Source organism: Lepidochelys olivacea, assembly GCF_965140295.1.
Source record: "Lepidochelys olivacea isolate rLepOli2 genome assembly, chromosome: 2".
NCBI lineage: Eukaryota > Metazoa > Chordata > Testudines > Cheloniidae > Lepidochelys > Lepidochelys olivacea.
The window spans coordinates 268838244-268858594 of record NC_140412.1 but is presented as its reverse complement, the minus strand read 5'-3'; the positions used below and the strand labels follow the sequence as shown (position 1 = coordinate 268858594).

Sequence of the window (20351 nt, the reverse complement as noted above, 5' to 3'; positions counted from 1 at the left end):
CACCCAGGTCTGGCTGCCAGACTGAGTCAGTGGAACAGCTCTGCCCCTCCACAAGGGGCCACAGTCCTAACAACTCGACACCAGTTACAGGCCCAAACTGGAACCCAGGAGAGGACAATATAGTTTCTAACCCAGGATTAATATGATGTGGGCCTGCCTAGTGACCAATTAAAACATGTTTAAAACATTTCAGGTAGCAGTTTTAGCCCCAGTGTAGCTGGGATCTAAACATTTAGACAATGTACCAAATAGACTCACACAGCTTGGTAACATATATTTAACAGTCCCCGAGTATGGCAAGACCTGATTCCTAAAAATGAGAGTAAAAGAACTGAGAGGAGAATAAGAGAAGCAGACACACCATGAGCTGCACAGAAAGGAAACAAACAAAATACTGTACAGACAGGAAAAATACCGACCAGATAATAAATAAACAGAAATATTATGCTACAAATACCAGGAAAAAGAGGGTAATCAAGACAGTAATTCACTGCAATATGAAATTCAGTACGGCGTTGGAGTGTAGTGAAAGTACTGTCTCCTGCTAACAACTTGTTTTTCTATTCAATTGCATTGTTTGTGTCTTAAACAGAGGTATAAAAGGAAACCTTGCGAATGCGCTCTCGCCTGCAGATGTACTCATGTGCGATGAGTCTGGGACCAAATTCTGATCACAGCTACTGCAGCATAAGGCTGGAATTACTCCAGAGTCTTCAGTGGGTTTCCCCAGATTTACAGTGTCATTTAGAAAGAATTTGGCCCAACTGACAGCACATGAGAAGTCAGTTTCAGTGCTTAAGGAGCTGGATGGATAGTTCTAGGGAACTTGGCAGCTGCAGAGCAAAGTTCCTCTGTCTGCCCTGTCCATATGCCTCATCACTGCCCTACCCCTAGCAACCAACTCCCATTCCCTGGGATCTGCACAGAGACTGTCAGCCAGGGCTTTGGAGCTGTGCTCCGGCTCCGCTCCAGCTCCAGGCAAAAACCTGCAGCTCCACTGCTCTGGAGCTGCTCCGGGCTCCAGCTCCGGGCTCTGCTCCAAAGCCCTGCTGTCAGCAAGGGTGTCACTTAATGCCCTGTGTGTGTATACTTTTAGTAACCTGTAGACTGTTTGGGGCATGTACGACATGTGACTAACTTATGGAACTGACTGCTGCAGGATATCATCGAGGGGAGTAGCTTACATATTGCCAATTCCAGACAAATAGCAGACATTCCCGAGAAACATATTTCGTTATCACTTCAATTAAGTGATTCAGTTTACTTGTTTTTTTTTTAAACTTGGAGCATTTCACATTAAAAGTATTTTTCAAGCGAGCTACGAGATACCGCAACACACCACCACTCCAGCAAGAAGTTTGTGTGGCCCCTACTCTACAGTGTGCATCCTTTGGCGGTAAATTGTTTCTTTTGAGTGTCTACAGCAATGAGCTCATGGCAACAGTACAGGGCCATCGCACTGTGGGGGCCCTGTGTGAGCTAGAAGAAGATGTTGTCCAGCAAAGCCTCTCTCATGTTCTGCATGTTTATACGGTTCCTTTCACGGGTGTGGATTTTTTGGTGTTGGAGCAGATGCTGCTTTTGCGTAAAGCTTTTTGTGCACTCAGTGCATTGGTAGGGTCTCTCCCCCGTGTGGATCCTCTGGTGTCTAATCAGATCCGAGGGGTGACTGAAGTTCTTCCCACAGTACGTGCACATTAACGACCCTCCACTCCTTCCCGTGTGCATTCTCTGATGCGTGATGAGGCCTTTCTTCTGAGAGAAGCACTCCTGGCACTTATTACACTTATAGGGTCTCTCTCGCACGTGGCTTTTCTGGTGCTGCCTGTACGGTGATTTGACATTGAAGCTTTTCGTGCATTTAGTGGCACTGTAAGGCTTGTCTACTGTCTGGATTCTGGGGTGGGATTTCAGGTGGTGATTCTGTTTGAAGCTTTCCTCACACTCCACAGAGCTGTAAGTGGCCCCTCCAGTGTGGATTCTCGGGTGCATCGTCAAGTGCTGCTTGTACACAAAGCTTTTCTCACACTCTGCAGGTTCATAACATCCCAGCTTTGCGTGGCTTCTCTGGTGCATTGTGAGGCTCTTCTTCAGCCGAAAGCCTTTCCCACACTCAGCACACACATGTGGTCTCTCACCTGGGCAGCTGCGCCGGTAAAAAGGTACAGTGTTGCTTTCCCTGAAGCTTTCCTCCCCAGGCACTGACTCTACCGGCCTGTTCTTGTCATGGTTCCTTTGCTGCATTATTGAGCTGTCTGGATGATCCAAAGGCCTTCCCTCCCTGGGAGTCTGGACCACAATTTCTTCAGACATTCCAGATAATGTCCTTTGCAGCTGCAAGTTTTTGAGATGTTCCCCATGCTCCAGCAGCTCAGTTTTGAACATGATTCCATTATCTGCTGGAATAAAACAAAAATAAAATACAGAGAATTTTATTGTGTCCGCTGGGATAAAGGAAACCTGTTAATCATTCCCACTTCATTACAAAAGCCCATTACGTTAGGTTTCTCCCAAGCAAATGAGCTAGAACAGTCCTGGGCAATATTTTGTGTTTAGAGGAGGACAGGGTGAAAAGACAGATTCCAGCAGTGCTGAACATCCGGCTCCCCTTGGAGACAATGAGCTCAACAACCTCTTGTTTTCCTGTTTCAGTGCTTGGAAACACCCGACTGTTACCAAGGCCCCTGGAGAACCAGGGGCGAAGCAGCTGCTTTTCCCCCTCACAGTCTAAGCTTTCATGCCTAAAGAGACAAAATGCATTTCACTGGCTGTAAGTCCCCCCCCGTGCAGAAGACTCGCCCAACGCACTGAAAGCCTTCACACCGCACTTACACTTTGTAAAGCCACAATACAAATGGCAGCAGGAGTTTCCATCTTCACTGACTCTCAGCTGCTCCACATCAGCTGTGCTTAGTTTACAAATCAAACCATGAGTCCTCTGGCTACAAGCTCTGCAAACTCAGCCTGGGATCTGAGAGGTAAGATGGGGTCTTCCTTATGGCACATCACCATGAATCCCAAAGACTCTGCAGGCTGGCTCAGGTCTTTAGGGACGCCTTTACAACCCCCCTTGTCTTCAGTGGGTGTGCACAGGCGTAACGGATTGTCCCTGTCACTGGAACCGAATGAACAATTCTGCTGATGACGCACGAGGAATCCAGCTCACTCCCTTTTAGCGGTACTGGCGTTTAGTCATAAGAGCTTATTTTAGCCTCTCGTGCCAGCAGGCGTGAATGAGTAAACCTAAGAGCCTGCTGAGTAAGACGGGGCCATGTTCACACACAGCTGCAGAGTAGGACTGTGCGTTAAGAGATGCTGGGAGCCCTGGGGAGACCTCCTGCACTGGGTGAATTTCACCCTTTGGGAAGGGTTGTCAAGGGCTCTGCTGGATATAGATTGAAACCAGTTTCTTTAAAATATCCTCCTAACATTGTCCCAGCTGTTGCTGAACTCCTCACTCCTGCCTGCAGCCAAAGCTCCTGTTCCCTGGCTCCTGTCCATGGCAGAGGGCTCTGCCTGTGGTGCCTTTTCATGGCAAGGCCAGACCACAGCTCCGCCAAAAAGCTCTTTCTAGGGTCTTGGGGCCAGAGAGTCCAACCTCTCTTCCTCCGCCTCGGGGACAGGCAGGCAGCAGCTGTCGCCCCGCATCAGCCGAATCTCAACAAGAGACTTCATACAAACCGGAGAGAAGCAGAAACAGAGAAAAGCATTTAAACTTCACCTCGTCTAGCAGCGACTGTGGCTAGACGCACTAGAGCAGGCTCGGAGGTTTCGACAGAAAAGGGGGGAAATCGGTAGCTGTGGCCTTCCCTGATGAAGCTCTCTCAGGGCCTTGTCAGTCAGCACTGCTTGTCCTTACAGCCACTGTCTGTCCAGCGGGCTCTCAAAAACATGCCCCTTGCCTCTGTTCTCTCCCTCAGGTCCAGTGCTCCCCGGAGGAGTCCCTCTGTCCAGCCTCCCAACCCCCTGGCAGGGAGCCAGGCAACCCCCCTTCAGAATCCTTGGTTGGGGTGCCTGTCGGTGTTCAGACCTCGTGAACATGAGCCGTTCTCCACCGACTCACCGCCATCACCACAGCACTGCACACTTCCTTTGCTCAAACCGTCTGCATTGCTGCTTCCTTCGCCGTACAAGTGGGTCAGCAGTGCTCATTCTTCCAACAGCTCTTTGGATCCTGGGCAGACCACGCACAAGGTTTCATCGTCAGGACATTTGCCACAGTTCTCCAGTCACCTCTCACCTCAAAGCTGGCTTCACAATCTTCCCACACACTGACAGGCTTATCCTGCCCGTGACTCGCTCCAGGAGACCAGGCCACGCCATCTGGCCATTCCAATCCGAGCATTTCATTCCAACGGGCTTGGCTATGAGCACTGGGATATGGATCAAAACCCAGCCAAAGGGCAGTGCACACAGAGCATCGATAAATAACAGCTATCAAGTCAGGGGGAAGAGTCCAACAGGGCAAGGCAGGGATCAGGCTTATTTCAGGTCTTTACTAATGACTGGAAGGAGGAGTAAATAGTGTATTAATGAGATTGACAAAGGTTATTAAACTGGCCAGGTTATGAACATCAAGAGGAATGCCCAGGAGAAGATAACAAGTTAGGTAAGAGATAACAAAAGGAAATTCAACCTGGAAAACACAATTAGCACATGGAGGGAGAAACAACCTGGGACAACCGTACTCAGAGAGCAGGAGGAACCTCAAAAGCAGGAAGTGACCCATGGGGTGGGAACAGATTGTTAATTAGTTAAGAGCTTTTACGACAATGTTGGTGGCGAAACGAGCCAATGCAGTTTGGGGCAGCACATACAGAGACATCGTCCCTCTCCAGACTGCTGTTGTGAGACTGTACTAGGATTGCCAGCTTTCTAATCACACAAAACTGAACACCCCTGCCCGCCCCTTCTCCAAGGCCCCATCCCTGCCCCACCCCTTCTAAGAGACCCTGCCCCCACTCACTCCATCCCCCCTCCCGCCGTCGCTCGTTCTCCCTCACCCTCACCGGGCTGGGGGTAGGGTGCAGGACGGAGTGCAGGCTCCAGGGTGGGGACAGGGATGAGGGGTTTGGGGTGCAAGAGGAGGCTCTGGGCTGGAGCAGGGAGTTGGGGTGCGGGAGGGGGTGGTGGCTCTGGCTGGGGGTGCAGGCTCCTGGGTGGGGCTAGGGACGAGGGGTTTGGGGGAGCAGGAGGGGGTTGTGGGCTGGAGTAGGGGGTTGAGGTACAGGAAGGGGCGGGGGCTCTGGCTGGAGGTGCAGGCTCTGGGGTGGGGCCAGAAATGAGGTGTTCAGGGTGCAGGAGGGGGCTCCAGGCTGGGGCCGAGGGGTTTGGAGTGTGGGAGCAGAATCAGGGCTGGAGTAGGGGGCTGGGGTGCAGGAGTGGTGAGGGCTCCAGCTGGGGGTGCAGGCTCCAGGCTGGGGCCAGAAATGAGGCATGCAGGAGGGGGCTCCAGGCTGGGGCAGTGGGTTGGGGTGCAGAAGGGTGTCCAATAAAAGATATTACCTCACCCACCTTGTCTCTCTAATATCCTGGGACCAACATGACTACAACACCACTGCATTCAGGATTACTTCCTTAGTGTCTCTGATACTATTCAACCTCTACACACAGCCACTAGGAAAACTGGTGCAGGAGGGTTGTGGGGTGCAGGCTCTGGGAGGGGGCTAAGGGCTGGGGTGCGGGCTCTGGGAGGAGTTAGGGTGCGGGAGGGGGTGCAGGGCTGGGGTGTAGGAGGGGGATTGGGGCATGGGCTCCAGCTGGGCAGCGCTTACCTCAGGCAGCTCCCAGTCTGCAGTGCAGTGGGGCTAAGGCAGGCTCCCTGCCTGCCCTGGCTCCATTCAGTTCCTGGAAGCGGCTGGCATGTCCGGCCCCTCGGTGGAGGGACCATGGGGGCTCTGCACACCGCCCGCGCCGGCAAGCACTGTCCTCACAACTCCCATTGGCCACGGTTCCCGGCCAATGGGAGCTGCGGAGCCAGCGCTGGGGGCAGAGACAGCGTGCAGAGCTTCCCAGATTGCCCCTCCACCTAGGGGCTGCAGAGACATGCCGGCCACTTCCGGAAGCTGTGCGGAGCTAGGGCACAGAGAGCCTGCCGCCTTAGCCCTGCTGCGCCGCCAACCAGACTTTTAACATCCCAATCAGCGGTGCTGACTGGAGCTGCCAGGAACCCTTTTCGACGGGGCGTTCTGATGGAAAACTGAACGCCTGGCAACCCCAGACTGTACCTGGAATCCGGCTTTCATTTCTAAACACATTGGTGCCAGGATTAGTGAGAGGGTGGGAGGAATTATGGGAAGAGCAACCAAAGTGATCCGGTGTGTCGGGGCGGATTTATGAGCAAAGACTGAAAGCTTTCATGGTCAAGTCCTCAGGCCTGGCATCTGGGGTATGGAGCCCTCTGGAGCTGTGCAGAGCACCTGAGCCCCACCACGCCTGTGGGATTCCGCATCCCCTCCTCAGGAAGGGGCACCTGACCCCTGCTCAGAGCTGCAGTCAGTGACTCCGCTCCATCTGGGTGCCTAGGGATGATGGCAGGGAGCCAGTGAGCATGGGCAGGGCTCATGAGAGCCCATGCAAGGGGCAGGCTCCTCACAGTTGGCCCGACAGACTAAATGGGTCATAGTCCTGGTTAGCAGGCCCAGGATGGAACCGTCAGCTAGGAGCTGACCATGGGGCCCAGCGTCCCCACAAAGTGATCAGAGAGCTGCCCCTCCCAGCCAATGTACTGGCCTTGTCTTATTTCATCTTCAGGACCCTCCCTGGTTGTCCTTGGTCCTTCCCACATGGTGGTCACTGCCATAGCATCTGCTGCCCCCGGGTGGGTTTTATTTTGGGGGCGGGTTACTCCATTGCATAAACTGCCACGTTTCTGGTGCTTTCCCTCTGTTAGGGGGAAATGCTGTGCTCAACTCTGGCCTTAAACCCTTCCTTCCCCCTCCTCTTGTCCTCAGACGGCTCTGGACCCTTGTCCCCCTCTCTCCTGTCACGGCCACTTCCCCCTCACGAGCCTGCAAGAACACTCCCAACCCCGCTTCCTCCCCCCGGGGAAGTCCCTGTACGACGCCAGCCCTCCACTCCACCTCCGGCTGCACAGCATTCTGTGAGACTGCTGATAACTCACCAGTGCTGGGCCCTGAGAATATCTCCCCCTCCTCCGAGGCCCCCTGCTCCTCGATGCACAGCTCCTCCTCTCGCTTTATCCGGGACACACAGCTTGGCTGGGAAAATGCACACTCTATTCATGGAAAGAGAAAACAGGTGGCAAGTTGACTTTCTTTATGAATCCCCTTTGCCCCCATCGCAGCATCCTTCTGCCCTCCCCTTGCAACAGCCAGCTGCATGGCTTTTACACAGGACTTCTCTTCCCGCGTCTTCTGCTCCCTCTGCCCCTTTTCATAAGAGCTTTCCCGAGCTCTCTAAAGCAGGGGCCTCTCTTTTACCTCACTCCATGCATTCTGTGACGAGATAGCTACCAAAACACTGCTGTTTCAGCACAGCACTCACCGACTGGGGGTTCAGCCGGGATCTCGCTTTCCTCCGAGTTCTCCTGTCCCTTGATGCACGGCTCTTCCTCGCCTTCACTCTGGCAGGTCGCGTCAAGCGTATACACCAGCAATTCTACGCACGGGAAAGATAAATCCCATTATGCTGTTCTAACAGCTTGACGCTGTAGCTGCTAACAAGTCACTGAACTGGAGCTGAAAGCGGTGTCCTTGGCAGTCTCACAAACACCTTTGTTTCCTGCTAGATCCCACAGAGAGGACACCACAGAAAGCCCTAAAATAAAGAAGAGAGCACGAGTTTACCTGTGCTGGGCTCTGCAGGGATTCCTCTCTCCTCTGCATCTCCCTCCTCCCCCTCGCAGGGCGCTTCCCCTCGTTCAATCCGCGCCAGAAGGTCAGGTTTGGAGAGTGCGTAGTCTATGGATGGAAAAACAGGTCAGCGTTCCCTGGCTCCGTGCAGCATTGAGCAGTAAGAAAGTTTGTTTCAGGGAAGCCTGGCTGTTTAAAAATAGCCAGAGCAGCGGGGAACAGCAGAGCAGCACACAGCAGGAGTTTGCCTGGGAGTTCGCCTGGGGTGAGCCCAGTGAGGCTTACATCTTGCCAGCTTCTCTGAGGAAGCTCATAGTAGGAAGGTGATAATGGAGGGGGGGTGTTCAGCTATTGTGACCTGCACTGGATGTGCCATGTTTGTCTTTCTTCCACAGGACAGAAGCCACTTTGTCTGTACAAAGTGCAAGCTGGTCTCCATATAGGAAGAGAAGATTGAAGGTCTGAAGCAACAGATATCGACCCTGCGTTGCATACCAGAATCTGAGGATTTCCTGGACAAAAGTCAGGATATGCTTCTATGGGCACAAAGCTCTAAAGATTTAGAGCAGGTTGCACAGCGGAGCCAAGAGGCCAGTGAAGAAGCTTGGCAACATGTGACCTCCAGAAGAAGAAGGGGGAATGTCCGGGTACCAGCAACGCAGACACAGGTAAGTAACCGTTTTCGTGTTCTCTCCACAGGTACCATTGCGGAGAGTGGACCAGATGATATGTCTGGGGCGAGAAAGCAGAAGGAGACTCCGCTGGTTGGAAGGCATGAGATGCGCTGTCCTGAGGTTGGGGGTTCCACGACCACCACTCCCAAGAGAAGGAGGTGGGTGGTGGTGGTCGGGGACTCTCTCCTCAGGGGGACTGAGTCATCTATCTGCTGCCCTGACTGGGAAAACAGAAAAGTCTGCTGCTTGCCAGGGGCTAAGATTCGCGATGTGACAGAGAGACTGCCGAGACTCGTCAAGCCCTCGGATCGCTACCCCTTCCTGCTTCTCCACGTGGGCACAAATGATACTGCCAAGAATGACCTTGAGTGGATCACTGCGGATTACATGGCTCTGGGAAGGAGGATAAAGGAGTTTGAGGCGCAAGTGGTGTTCTCGTCCATCCTCCCCGTGGAAGGAAAAGGCCTGGGTAGGGACCGTCGAATCGTGGAAGTCAACGAATGGTTACGCAGGTGGTGTCGGAGAGAAGGCTTTGGATTCTTTGACCATGGGATGGTGTTCCATGAAGGAGGAGTGCTGGGCAGAGACGGGCTCCACCTAACGAAGAGAGGGAAGAGCATCTTTGCGAGCAAGCTGGCTAACCTAGTGAGGAGGGCTTTAAACTAGGTTCACCGGTGGAAAGAGACCAAAGCCCTGAGGTAAGTGGGAAAGCGGGATACCGGGAGGAAGCACAGGCAGGAACGTCTGTGAGGGGAGGGCTCCTACCTCATACTGAGAATGAGGGCGATCAGCAGGTTCTCTCAAGTGCCTATATATAAATGCACAAAGCCTTGGAAACAAGCAGGGAGAACTGGAGGTCCTGGTGAAGTCAAGGAATTATGACATGATTGGAATAACAGAGACTTGGCGGGATAACTCACATGACTGGAGTACTGTCATGGATGGTTATAAACTGTTCAGGAAGGACAGGCAGGGCAGAAAAGGTGGGGGAGTAGCACTGTATGTAAGGGAGCAGTATGGCTGCTCAGAGCTCAAGTATGAAACTGCAGAAAAACCTGAGAGTCTCTGGATTAAGTTTAGAAGTGTGAGCAACAAGGGTGATGTCGTGGTGGGAGTCTGCTATAGACCACCGGACCAGGGGGATGAGGTGGATGAGGCTTTCTTCCGGCAACTCGCAGAAGCTACTAGATCGCAGGCCCTGGTTCTCATGGGCGACTTCAATCACCCTGATATCTGCTGGGAGAGCAATACAGCGGTGCACAGACAATCCAGGAAGTTTTTGGAAAATGTAGGGGACAATTTCCTGGTGCAAGTGCTGGAGGAGCCAACTAGGGGTGGAGCTTTTCTTGACCTGCTGCTCACAAACCGGGTAGAATTAGTGGGGGAAGCAAAAGTGGATGGGAATCTGGGAGGCAGTGACCATGAGTTGGTCGAGTTCAGGATCCTGACACAAGGAAGAAAGGTAAGCAGCAGAATACGGACCCTGGACTTCAGGAAAGCAGACTTCGACTCCCTCAGGGAACTGATGGGTAGGATCCCCTGGGGGAATAACATGAGGGGGAAAGGAGTCCAGGAGAGCTGGCTGTATTTCAAAGAATCCCTATTGAGGTTACAGGGACAAACCATCCCGATGTGTCGAAAGAATAGTAAATATGGCAGGCGACCAGCTTGGCTTAACAGTGAAATCCTTGCAGATCTTAAACATAAAAAAGAAGCTTACAAGATGTGGAAGATTGGACAAATGACCAGGGAAGAGTATAAAAATATTGCTCGGGCATGTAGGAATGAAATCAGGAGGGCCAAATTGCACCTGAAGCTGCAACTAGCAAAAGATGTGAAGAGTAACAAGAAGGGTTTCTTCGGGTATGTTGGCAACAAGAAGAAAGCCAAGGAAAGCATGGGCCCCTTACTGAATGAGGGAGGCAACCTAGTGACAGAGGATGTGGAAAAAGCTAATGTACTCAATGCTTTTTTTGCCTCTGTCTTCACGAACAAGGTCAGCTCCCAGACTGCTGCGCTGGGCAACACAGCATGGGGAGTAAGTGGCCAGCCCTCTGAGGAGAAAGAGGTGGTTAGGGACTATTTAGAAAAGCTGGATGTGCACAAGTCCATGGGGCCGGATGCGTTGCATCCGAGAGTGCTAAAGGAGTTGGCGGCTGTGATTGCAGAGCCATTGGCCATTATCTTTGAAAACTCATGGTGATCGGGGGACGTCCTGGACGAGTGGAAAAAGGCTAATGTAGTGCCCATCTTTAGAAAAGGGAAGTAGGAGGATCCTGGGAACTACAGGCCAGTCAGCCTCACCTCAGTCCCTGGAAAAATCATGGAGCAGGTCCTCAAGGAATCAATCCTGAAGCACTTACACGAGAGGAAAGTGATCAGGAACAGTCAGCATGGATTCACCAAGGGAAGGTCATGCCTGACTCATCTAATCACCTTCTATGATGAGATTACTGGTTCTGTGGATGAAGGGAAAGCAGTGGATGTATTGTTTCTTGACTTTAGCAAAGCTTTTGACACGGTCTCCCACAGTATTCTTGTCAGCAAGTTAAAGAAGTATGGGCTGGATGAATGCACTATAAGGTGGGTAGAAAGCTGGCTAGATTGTCGGGCTCAACGGGTAGTGATCAATGGCTCCATCTCTAGTTGGCAGCTGGTATCAAGTAGAGAGCCCCAAGGGTTAGTCCTGGGGCCGGTTTTGTTCAATATCTTCATAAATGATCTGGAGGATGGTGTGGATTGCACTCTCAGCAAATTTGCGGATGATACTAAACTAGGAGGAGTGGTAGATACGGTGGAGGGGAGGGATAGGATACAGAGGGACCTAAACAAATTGGAGGATTGGGCCAAAAGAAATCTGATGAGGTTCAATAAGGATAAGTGCAGGGTCCTGCACTTAGGATGGAAGAATCCCATGCACCGCTACAGACTAGGGACCGAACGGCTAGGCAGCAGTTCTGCGGAAAAGGACCTAGGGGTGACAGTGGACGAGAAGCTGGATATGAGTCAACAGTGTGCCCTTGTTGCCAAGAAGGCCAATGGAGTTTTGGGATGTATAAGTAGGGGCATAGCGAGCAGATCGAGGGACGTGATCGTTCCCCTCTATTCGACATTGGTGAGGCCTCATCTGGAGTACTGTGTCCAGTTTTGGGCCCCACACTACAAGAAGGATGTGGATAAATTGGAGAGAGTCCAGCGAAGGGCAACAAAAATGTTTAGGGGTCTGGAACACATGACTTATGAGGAGAGGCTGAGGGAACTGGGATTGTTTAGTCTGCAGAAGAGAAGAATGAGGGGGGATTTGATAGCTGCTTTCAACTACCTGAGAGGTGGTTCCAAAGAGGATGGTTCTAGACTATTCTCAGTGGTAGAAGATGATAGGACAAGGAGTAATGGTCTCAAGTTGCAGTGGGGGAAGTTTAGGTTGGATATTAGGAAAAGCTTTTTACTAGGAGGGTGGTGAAACACTGGAACGCGTTATCTAGGGAGGGGGTAGAATCTCCTTCCTTGGAAGTTTTTAAGGTCAGGCTTGACAAAGCCCTGGCTAGGATGATTTAATTGGGGATTGGTCCTGCTTTGAGCAGGGGGTTGGACTAGATGACCTCCTGAGGTCCCTTCCAACCCTGATATTCTATGATTCTATGAAGAGAGTTTAGGCACCGCATCACTGTTCAAAGTGGTGCATAATGGGAACGAAGCTCCTAGAGAAACAAATGCCTGGTGAGGGAGGATCTGGGCTGCCTGCCAGAGGTTCAGGACTCTCCATGCAGTGGGAGATCGTTATCTTTCAGGCACTAAATATTAAGCTACTTCCCTAGTTATTAACCTGCAGACAGGCCAGAGACCCATCCCGGCCAGAGCCTATCTAGGGGGTAAGCCAGCAGTGGCCAACCTGAGCCTTAGAAGGAGCCAAAATTTACCAATGTACGTTGCCAAAGAGCCACAGTAATACGTCAGCAGCCCCCCATCAGCTCTTCTCCCAGTGCCTCCCACCCACCGGCAGCCCTGCCGATCAGCACCTCCCCGTCCCACCGCGCACCTCCCAAACAGCTGTTTCGTGGCATGCAGGAAGCTCTGGGGGAGAAGAGGGAGGAGCGAGGGCACGGCAGGCTTAGGGGAGGGGGTGGGAAGGGGTGGAGTGGGGGCAGAGCCAGGGGTTGAGCAGTGAGCACCCCCCAGCACATTGGAAAGTTGACACCTGTAGCTTCAGCCCCAGAGCCGGTGTCTAGACAAGGAGCCGCATATTAACTTCTGAAGAGCCGCATGTGGCTCCGGAGCCCCAGGTTGGCCACCCCTGGGGTAAGCGATGGTTATTTTGTATCCACAGTTCCTGAGACCAGAATGAGAACCCACTTGGTTTATTAGTTTCCTACATTAGGCCTAAAGGGTGGATTACAAGCACCAGATCCCACCACAAGCCGATTGTCCATCGATCCCTCCCCTTTGTTCAGTTTTTCTCCACCTGGCCCCCTTGTCTCTCCTGCCCACTGCCTTGAATCCAGCCTGTGCCCATCAGCCCTTGTGAGGTTTCCAGCAGCCCAGGTGTCTCCAACACACAGTTCAGCGACAGGCCTCCACAGTCAACGGTGCTTGTGTACTACACCACCAGCACATGCCTCCCTCTAGCTACAATGATGCCTCTGTGCATTTCCTACCTAACAATTCTCTGCCTGTGTGCTCTTCCTCTGTTACCCTGTTCTGTATCAGCACCACACATGGGCCATAGCAGGTTTCGGGATGTGTACTTCCAAGTAACTGCAACCATTATCCACAGCCAGAAGGCACTGGAGATGGAGGGAGCAGGTCACCCCTGCATACCTTTCATTCTAGACTGGCATCAACAACAGTGAAAAACGTGTTGACCCATCAAAAAGATTCTATGTCAAGTGCAAATCCATTAGCCCAGCGCTGGAGCTGGCCCATGAATATCTGAGATCGCAGAACATCTACTAAATGAGTGAGAACCAATATTTACCCAGCGAGATCAGAGATTCATAGTTCCCCTTCATCACGTTCTTGTAGAGCTCTTTCTGCCATTCCTCTAAGTTCTGCCAGTCTTGCTCAGAGAAGTAAACGGCATCATTTTCAAATGCCAATGGGACCTGTAATGACAGAGGTTACAGGTTCAGCACCTTGTATGGCACCCCAGTGCCTTAAAGTCAACTGCCACTTACATCTTCTTTAGCATTTAAGAGACGGGGGGGAGAACGGGACGAAGACACACAAGAACATTTCTCATTATTATAATTTATTTTTACAGCTTCCGTAAGAGTTCCAGGTACTGTACAGAAACCCACAATGCTTCCCCTCCAAATGCCTAGAATTCAGACACAAACATAAGGAAACATATGAGGAGAGGAACAAAAGGGAGGGGAACGACTCTGCTCTCTAGAAGAGCACCATTTGTGCTACATATTGGGAAGCCCATTGTGAATGCCAAAGCACTGGTACCTTCATTCCCATGGAGCAGTATCTTAGAGCTCGTCTACATGGGGAAGAAGCCCAGAAGAGCTAGTGCAGAACAGCTATTCCACACTAAGAGTGCCTTCGTGTAGTGTAGGTTAATCCATTTTGGAGGTGCTGAGGAAGAGCATCCACATGGGGTACTGTGCTTCTTATACACACCGTATGGCCGAGTATCGTAGTCCGAGGCGCCTGATAACAAGTGGAAGAAAGACTGTGGCGAGCGCCTTCCACTTATATCAAGCACAACTGGGCAGAGAGCTGAACGTAGTTCTCAGTGGTCAACGAACAGAACACGATTCACACCCGGGTCCTTCCAGGCGTCACATTGGAGAGAACTCTCACATTTCATAACCATCTTACAGAGACAGCAACTAAGGTCAAAACACGCAACAGCCTGGCCGGGACAACATGGGGCGCCAACACCCAAACGTTACACACTTCAGCCTTGGCACTCTGTTACTCAGCAATGGAGTGCCACGCTCCAGTCTGGGCTCGCTCATCTCACACAAAGATGATCGACGTACAACATAATTCTGCCATGTGTTTTATTTCATGCAGACTTAAATCTACTCCTCTACCATGGTTACTCGCTCTCTGCAATATTGCTCCACCCAGTGTTCACAGAGAGGAAAGCGTAGCAAAGCTCATGATGAAATTATGTGATATGCCACATATACCGTTAATTAAAGCCTTGTTTAATCCACCACATAGTCATCTGCCCTCATGGCGCCCTTTGTGGATAAGTTTACTAGGTGCGGGATTTATGGTAGAGGACGCGTGGTGAGCTTCATGATCCGCAGAGAAAGTGACAAATAATTATCTTGTCTCGGACCCCACTCAACATCACCCCGGGTTGGACTGACCGCGAAGGCAACGGAGCCTTCTGAACCGGTTTCGTACCGGACAGGGAATTTGTGCTGCAGCGGAATTTCGGTGGCGTTTTAGAGACAGTCCACTAGGTTGATGTGGGCAGCCACAAACCATGACACACATTGTTGAGGACAGCAAAATGACTCAACTTCCTGGTGGTTTTCGTGCCTTGAACATCGATAAGGACACTGTGGCTTGGCTTGACTAGATTGCACACGCCAAATAAATACACGCCACCACTATTTTGCAGTAACTTCCCCATGCAGACAAGAGTAGCTCCAGTGACTTCAGCGGGGCTACTGGTGGATGAAGATACTGCTCAGAGTGAGTAATGGTTTGTGCATCCGCTCCTCTGTGATCAGATACAATACAATATTCATTCACCTGATGAATTCAGTTTTATTTATGACACTTCACATCAGTCAAGATTTTGTACAGAGTAATGAAAAGGCAGCAATCGGAGTTACCCCTGCAGAGCCCTATTCAATATTTAATGAGAAGTGGAGAAAGGCTGACAACTGCGAGTGAGCACAAACCTCAAGAACAATTTATAAATTGAATAAAGCTTCCAAATTCCTTGAAGCAAACTGTCTGGCCTATCGACTGCACAGATTGCTCTGGCCACACTACAGAGCTCTAACCAACTTACCTCAAATGTATTTGGTTTGTCGTATTTACAAAATTCCACTGGCTACTGCTGTAGCGTCTATAAACGTGGCACGATCAAAAAGATTATAAAGTCCACGGACACAACATGGTGCTTTCAGATTCACTCTAGTTTCTAACATTATATAATATAAACCGGGGGAAGGAGACCAAAGCCCTGAGGTAAGTGGGCAAGCGGGATACCGGGAGGAAGCACAGGCAGGAATGTCTGTGAGGGGAGGGCTCCTGCCTCATACTGAGAATGCGGGCGATCAACAAGTTATCTCAAGTGCTTATATACGAATGCACAAAGCCTTGGAAACAAGCAGGGAGAACTGGAGGTCCTGGTGATGTCAAGGAACTATGACGTGATTGGAATAACAGAGACTTGGCGGGATAACTCACATGACTGGAGTACTGTCATGGATGGTTATAAACTGTTCAGGAAGGACAGGCAGGGCAGAAAAGGTGGGGGAGTAGCACTGTATGTAAGGGAGCAGCATGACTGCTCAGAGCTCCGGTACGAAACTGTAGAAAAACCTGAGTGTCTCTGGATTAAGTTTAGAAGTGTGTGCAACAAGAGTGATGTAGTGGTGGGAGTCTACTATAGACCACCGGACCAGGGGGATGAGGTAGATGAGGCTTTCTTCCGGCAACTCACGGAAGCTACTAGATCGCATGCCCTGATTCTCATGGGTGACTTTAATTTTCCTGATATCTGCTGGGAGAGCAATACAGCGGTGCATAGACAATCCAGAAAGTTTTTGGAAAGCGTAAGGGACAATTTCCTGGTGCAAGTGCTAGAGGAGCCAACTAGGGGGGGCGCTTTTCTTGACCTGCTGCTCACAAACCGGGTAGAATTAGTGGGGGAAGCAAAAGTGGATGGGAATCTGGGAGGCAGTGACCATGAGTTGGTTGAGTTCAGGATCCTGACGCAGGGAAGAAAGGTAAGCAGCAGGATACGGACCCTGGACTTCAGGAAAGCAGACTTCGACTCCCTCAGGGAACGGATGGCCAGGATCCCCTGGGGGACTAACTTGAAAGGGAAAGGAGTCCAGGAGAGCTGGCTGTATTTCAAGGAATCCCTGTTGAGGTTACAGGGACAAACCATCCCGATGAGTCGAAAGAATAGTAAATATGGCAGGCGACCAGCTTGGCTTAATAGTGAAATCCTAGCGGATCTTAAACATAAAAAAGAAGCTTACAAGAAGTGTAAGGTTGGACATATGACCAGGGAAGAGTATAAAAATATTGCTCGGGCATGTCGGAATGAAATCAGGAGGGCCAAATCGCACCTGGAGCTGCAGCTAGCGAGAGATGTCAAGAGTAACAAGAAGAGTTTCTTCAGGTATGTTGGCAACGAGAAGAAAGCCAAGGAAAGTGTGGGCCCCTTACTGAATGCGGGAGGCAACCTAGTGACAGAGGATGTGGAAAAAGCTAATGTACTCAATGCTTTTTTTGCCTCTGTTTTCACTAACAAGGTCAGCTCCCAGACTGCTGCGCTGGGCATCACAAAATGGGGAAAAGATGGCCAGTCCTCTGTAGAGATAGAGGTGGTTAGGGACTATTTAGAAAAGCTGGATGTGCACAAGTCCATGGGGCCAGACGAGTTGCATCCGAGAGTGCTGAAGGAATTGGCGGCTGTGATTGCAGAGCCATTGGCCATTATCTTTGAAAACTCGTGGCGAACCGGGGAAGTCCCGGATGACTGGAAAAAGGCTAATGTAGTGCCAATCTTTAAAAAAGGGAAGAAGGAGGATCCTGGGAACTACAGGCCAGCCAGCCTCACCTCAGTCCCTGGAAAAATCATGGAGCAGGTCCTCAAGGAATCAATCCTGAAGCACTTGCATGAGAGGAAAGTGATCAGGAACAGCCAGCATGGATTCACCAAGGGAAGGTCATGCCTGACTAATCTAATCGCCTTTTATGATGAGATTACTGGTTCTGTGGATGAAGGGAAAGCAGTGGATGTATTGTTTCTTGACTTTAGCAAAGCTTTTGACACGGTCTCCCACAGTATTCTTGTCAGCAAGTTAAGGAAGTATGGGCTGGATGAATGCACTATAAGGTGGGTAGAAAGCTGGCTAGATTGTCGGGCTCAACGGGTAGTGATCAATGGCTCCATGTCTAGTTGGCAGCCGGTATCAAGTGGAGTGCCCCAAGGGTCGGTCCTGGGGCCGGTTTTGTTCAATATCTTCATAAATGATCTGGAGGATGGTGTGGATTGCACTCTCAGCAAATTTGCGGATGATACTAAACTGGGAGGAGTGGTAGATACGCTGGAGGGGAGGGATAGGATACAGAAGGACCTAGACAAATTGGAGGATTGGGCCAAAAGAAATCTGATGAGGTTCAATAAGGATAAGTGCAGGGTCCTGCACTTAGGACGGAAGAACCCAATGCACCGCTACAGACTAGGGACCGAATGGCTCGGCAGCAGTTCTGCAGAAAAGGACCTAGGGGTGACAGTGGACGAGAAGCTGGATATGAGTCAGCAGTGTGCCCTTGTTGCCAAGAAGGCCAATGGCATTTTGGGATGTATAAGTAGGGGCGTAGCGAGCAGATCGAGGGACGTGATCGTTCCCCTCTATTCGACATTGGTGAGGCCTCATCTGGAGTACTGTGTCCAGTTTTGGGCCCCACACTACAAGAAGGATGTGGATAAATTGGAGAGAGTCCAGCGAAGGGCAACAAAAATTATTAGGGGTCTGGAACACATGACTTATGAGGAGAGGCTGAGGGAGCTGGGATTGTTTAGCCTGCAGAAGAGAAGAATGAGGGGGGATTTGATAGCTGCTTTCAACTACCTGAAAGGGGGTTCCAAAGAGGATGGCTCTAGACTGTTCTCAATGGTAGCAGATGACAGAACGAGGAGTAATGGTCTCAAGTTGCAGTGGCGGAGGTTTAGATTGGATATTAGGAAAAACTTTTTCACTAAGAGGGTGGTGAAACACTGGAATGCGTTACCTAGGGAGGTGGTAGAATCTCCTTCCTTAGAGGTTTTTAAGGTCAGGCTTGACAAAGCCCTGGCTGGGATGATTTAACTGGGAATTGGTCCTGCTTTGAGCAGGGGGTTGGACTAGATGACCTTCTGGGGTCCCTTCCAACCCTGATATTCTATGATTCTATGATAACATATTGCACTAGATCTCACAGAGGAAAACGAACAGATATGGAGTTTCTGCACCAATTTGTGTGAGAGATCAACTTACAAAAATAAAGACTCTTTGAAGAGTGAAATCTTTTGAAAACGTTCCTCTCTCAAAAACAATGGGCCCATTTAACACCAGACTGTCCCAGAAAACCCCTCTGCTGCCAATAGGGGACACACATACAAAATTTCAGGCATAAAGGCGTTTGGGAATGTTGGAGTCAGAGTGGTAGTAATCAGAGATATAATGAAAACTGTTTTACTACAGTTCTTGAATATTATTAGCTACATCATTACCTTGGGAACTTCCCCCTTAGTGCCTGGGGGGAGCCTCAGGATCCAGAAGTTCCTGTTCTTCAGCAGGTTCTCCATGTTCTCCAGCCTCCTCTGCAGCAGCCCATACTCCTGGATCAGAGTTCCCAGCGCGGCCCACTTACTCTCCATTTGATTACCAAAATCCACTACTGTTTTCTCACAGTCAAAATATTTCTTTTCTGTTGTCACTGTTCTACGCTCCAGGTTCAGTAACCGCGTGGCATGAGAATCAACCTTCTTTTCCACCGCTTGAATTGCAGCTAGAACAGTCCAAAGCGAAATCTCTGCAGAGTTTGGCTTTGTCTCTTTAGCAGAAGTTAGTTGAGGAATAGCAGAGGGTTGGAAAGGTGACCATTGCTGGGGTTCCATGTCCCACTCCTGATCCTGTCCATAAGAAGAGAAACAGATGAAGTTGGGGTCCCATCACCATCTGTCACACCCAGCTACAAAGAGAAAGTGCAAGAACTGCTCACCACAGGCTGCTCAGCACTTTCCATGGATGGATGTTTATGTTTATGGATGTCTACACACTCCAGATGTGACCATAAAAAGCATGTTAACACTATTATCCAACTAGTTTGCTAGTTTTATAACTGACAGTTAGACTGCATTGGGCTGAAGCTTGATAGCTGCATTGCACAGACAATCACCATGTTTTACTAACATTTGGACCTGATCCTCGTTTTCAGTAATATCCCATTACACCACTAGGGAAGCATAAAGGGACCTCACGTGTTAATGAGGATCAGGGTTTTTTAATCAGCTTTGCACAATTTTCACTTCCAAAATGACTCTTAAGTAGTTTCAGGCACTCTTTTTTCCCCCCTCCTTTGCCTTGGTAACTGCTTCTTTTCCTAACCCATTTCTCAGACACAGTATTCTTCCTATGCTGGTGACTTGCGCTTTATATTTCAAGATATTCAGTTTATGTTGGTTTGTAATGCACCTAACGCACATATCCAGCAACTCTTTCTCTGTCAACATGCAACTACATGCAAGAGTCAACATGCAACTACAAAATGTTACCACTGATACTGTCTCATAACTCAGGCCTAATGTCACACCAGTGAAAGGGAGAGTTATTTGTGTGTGTATTCATATTGAAAAAAGAAACCCCCGGTATTAAATTCTGACATATCCGCAGTGTTTTTCATCGGAAGAATCAGACCTCAAAGCACTTTTCAGGCTATTCAACCACTGTAGTAATTTGGAGACAAAATGCAGAGTAAGCACTGCAGTTAGCAGATAAATTCTGCTCTCAGTTACACCAATATGAAAGTAGAGTAACTCCACAGAAGTCAATGGAGTTACTCTGGATTTCCACCAGGATAAATGAGAGAAGAAATTATCCTCCTGTTTGAAGGACCATGCTTGGTGTTAGTGACAATACTGAGCACTGGAACTTAACTCCTTTTC

At 50.1% G+C, this 20351-nt stretch overlaps 1 protein-coding gene across 5 annotated transcripts in view; it reads right to left on the bottom strand.

Annotated features, from left to right (window-relative positions):
- LOC311515590 (uncharacterized protein) overlaps positions 1–20351 on the bottom strand; it is a 35134-nt gene that overhangs the window by 6538 nt on the left and 8245 nt on the right. For 2 of the 5 annotated variants that reach the window (XM_084618787.1, XM_084618788.1), the window contains exons 2-7: positions 18918–19319; positions 13464–13590; positions 7809–7922; positions 7507–7620; positions 7124–7237; positions 2139–2399 (exon numbers count right to left, since the gene is read on the bottom strand). In XM_084618787.1, the coding sequence (XP_084474913.1) occupies positions 2139–2399; positions 7124–7237; positions 7507–7620; positions 7809–7922; positions 13464–13590; positions 18918–19319 (1132 nt within the window). The remainder of the gene's footprint in view (positions 1–2138; positions 2400–7123; positions 7238–7506; positions 7621–7808; positions 7923–13463; positions 13591–18917; positions 19320–20351) is intronic. The other 3 variants (XM_084618790.1, XM_084618791.1, XM_084618789.1) reach the window with 2 other exon arrangements.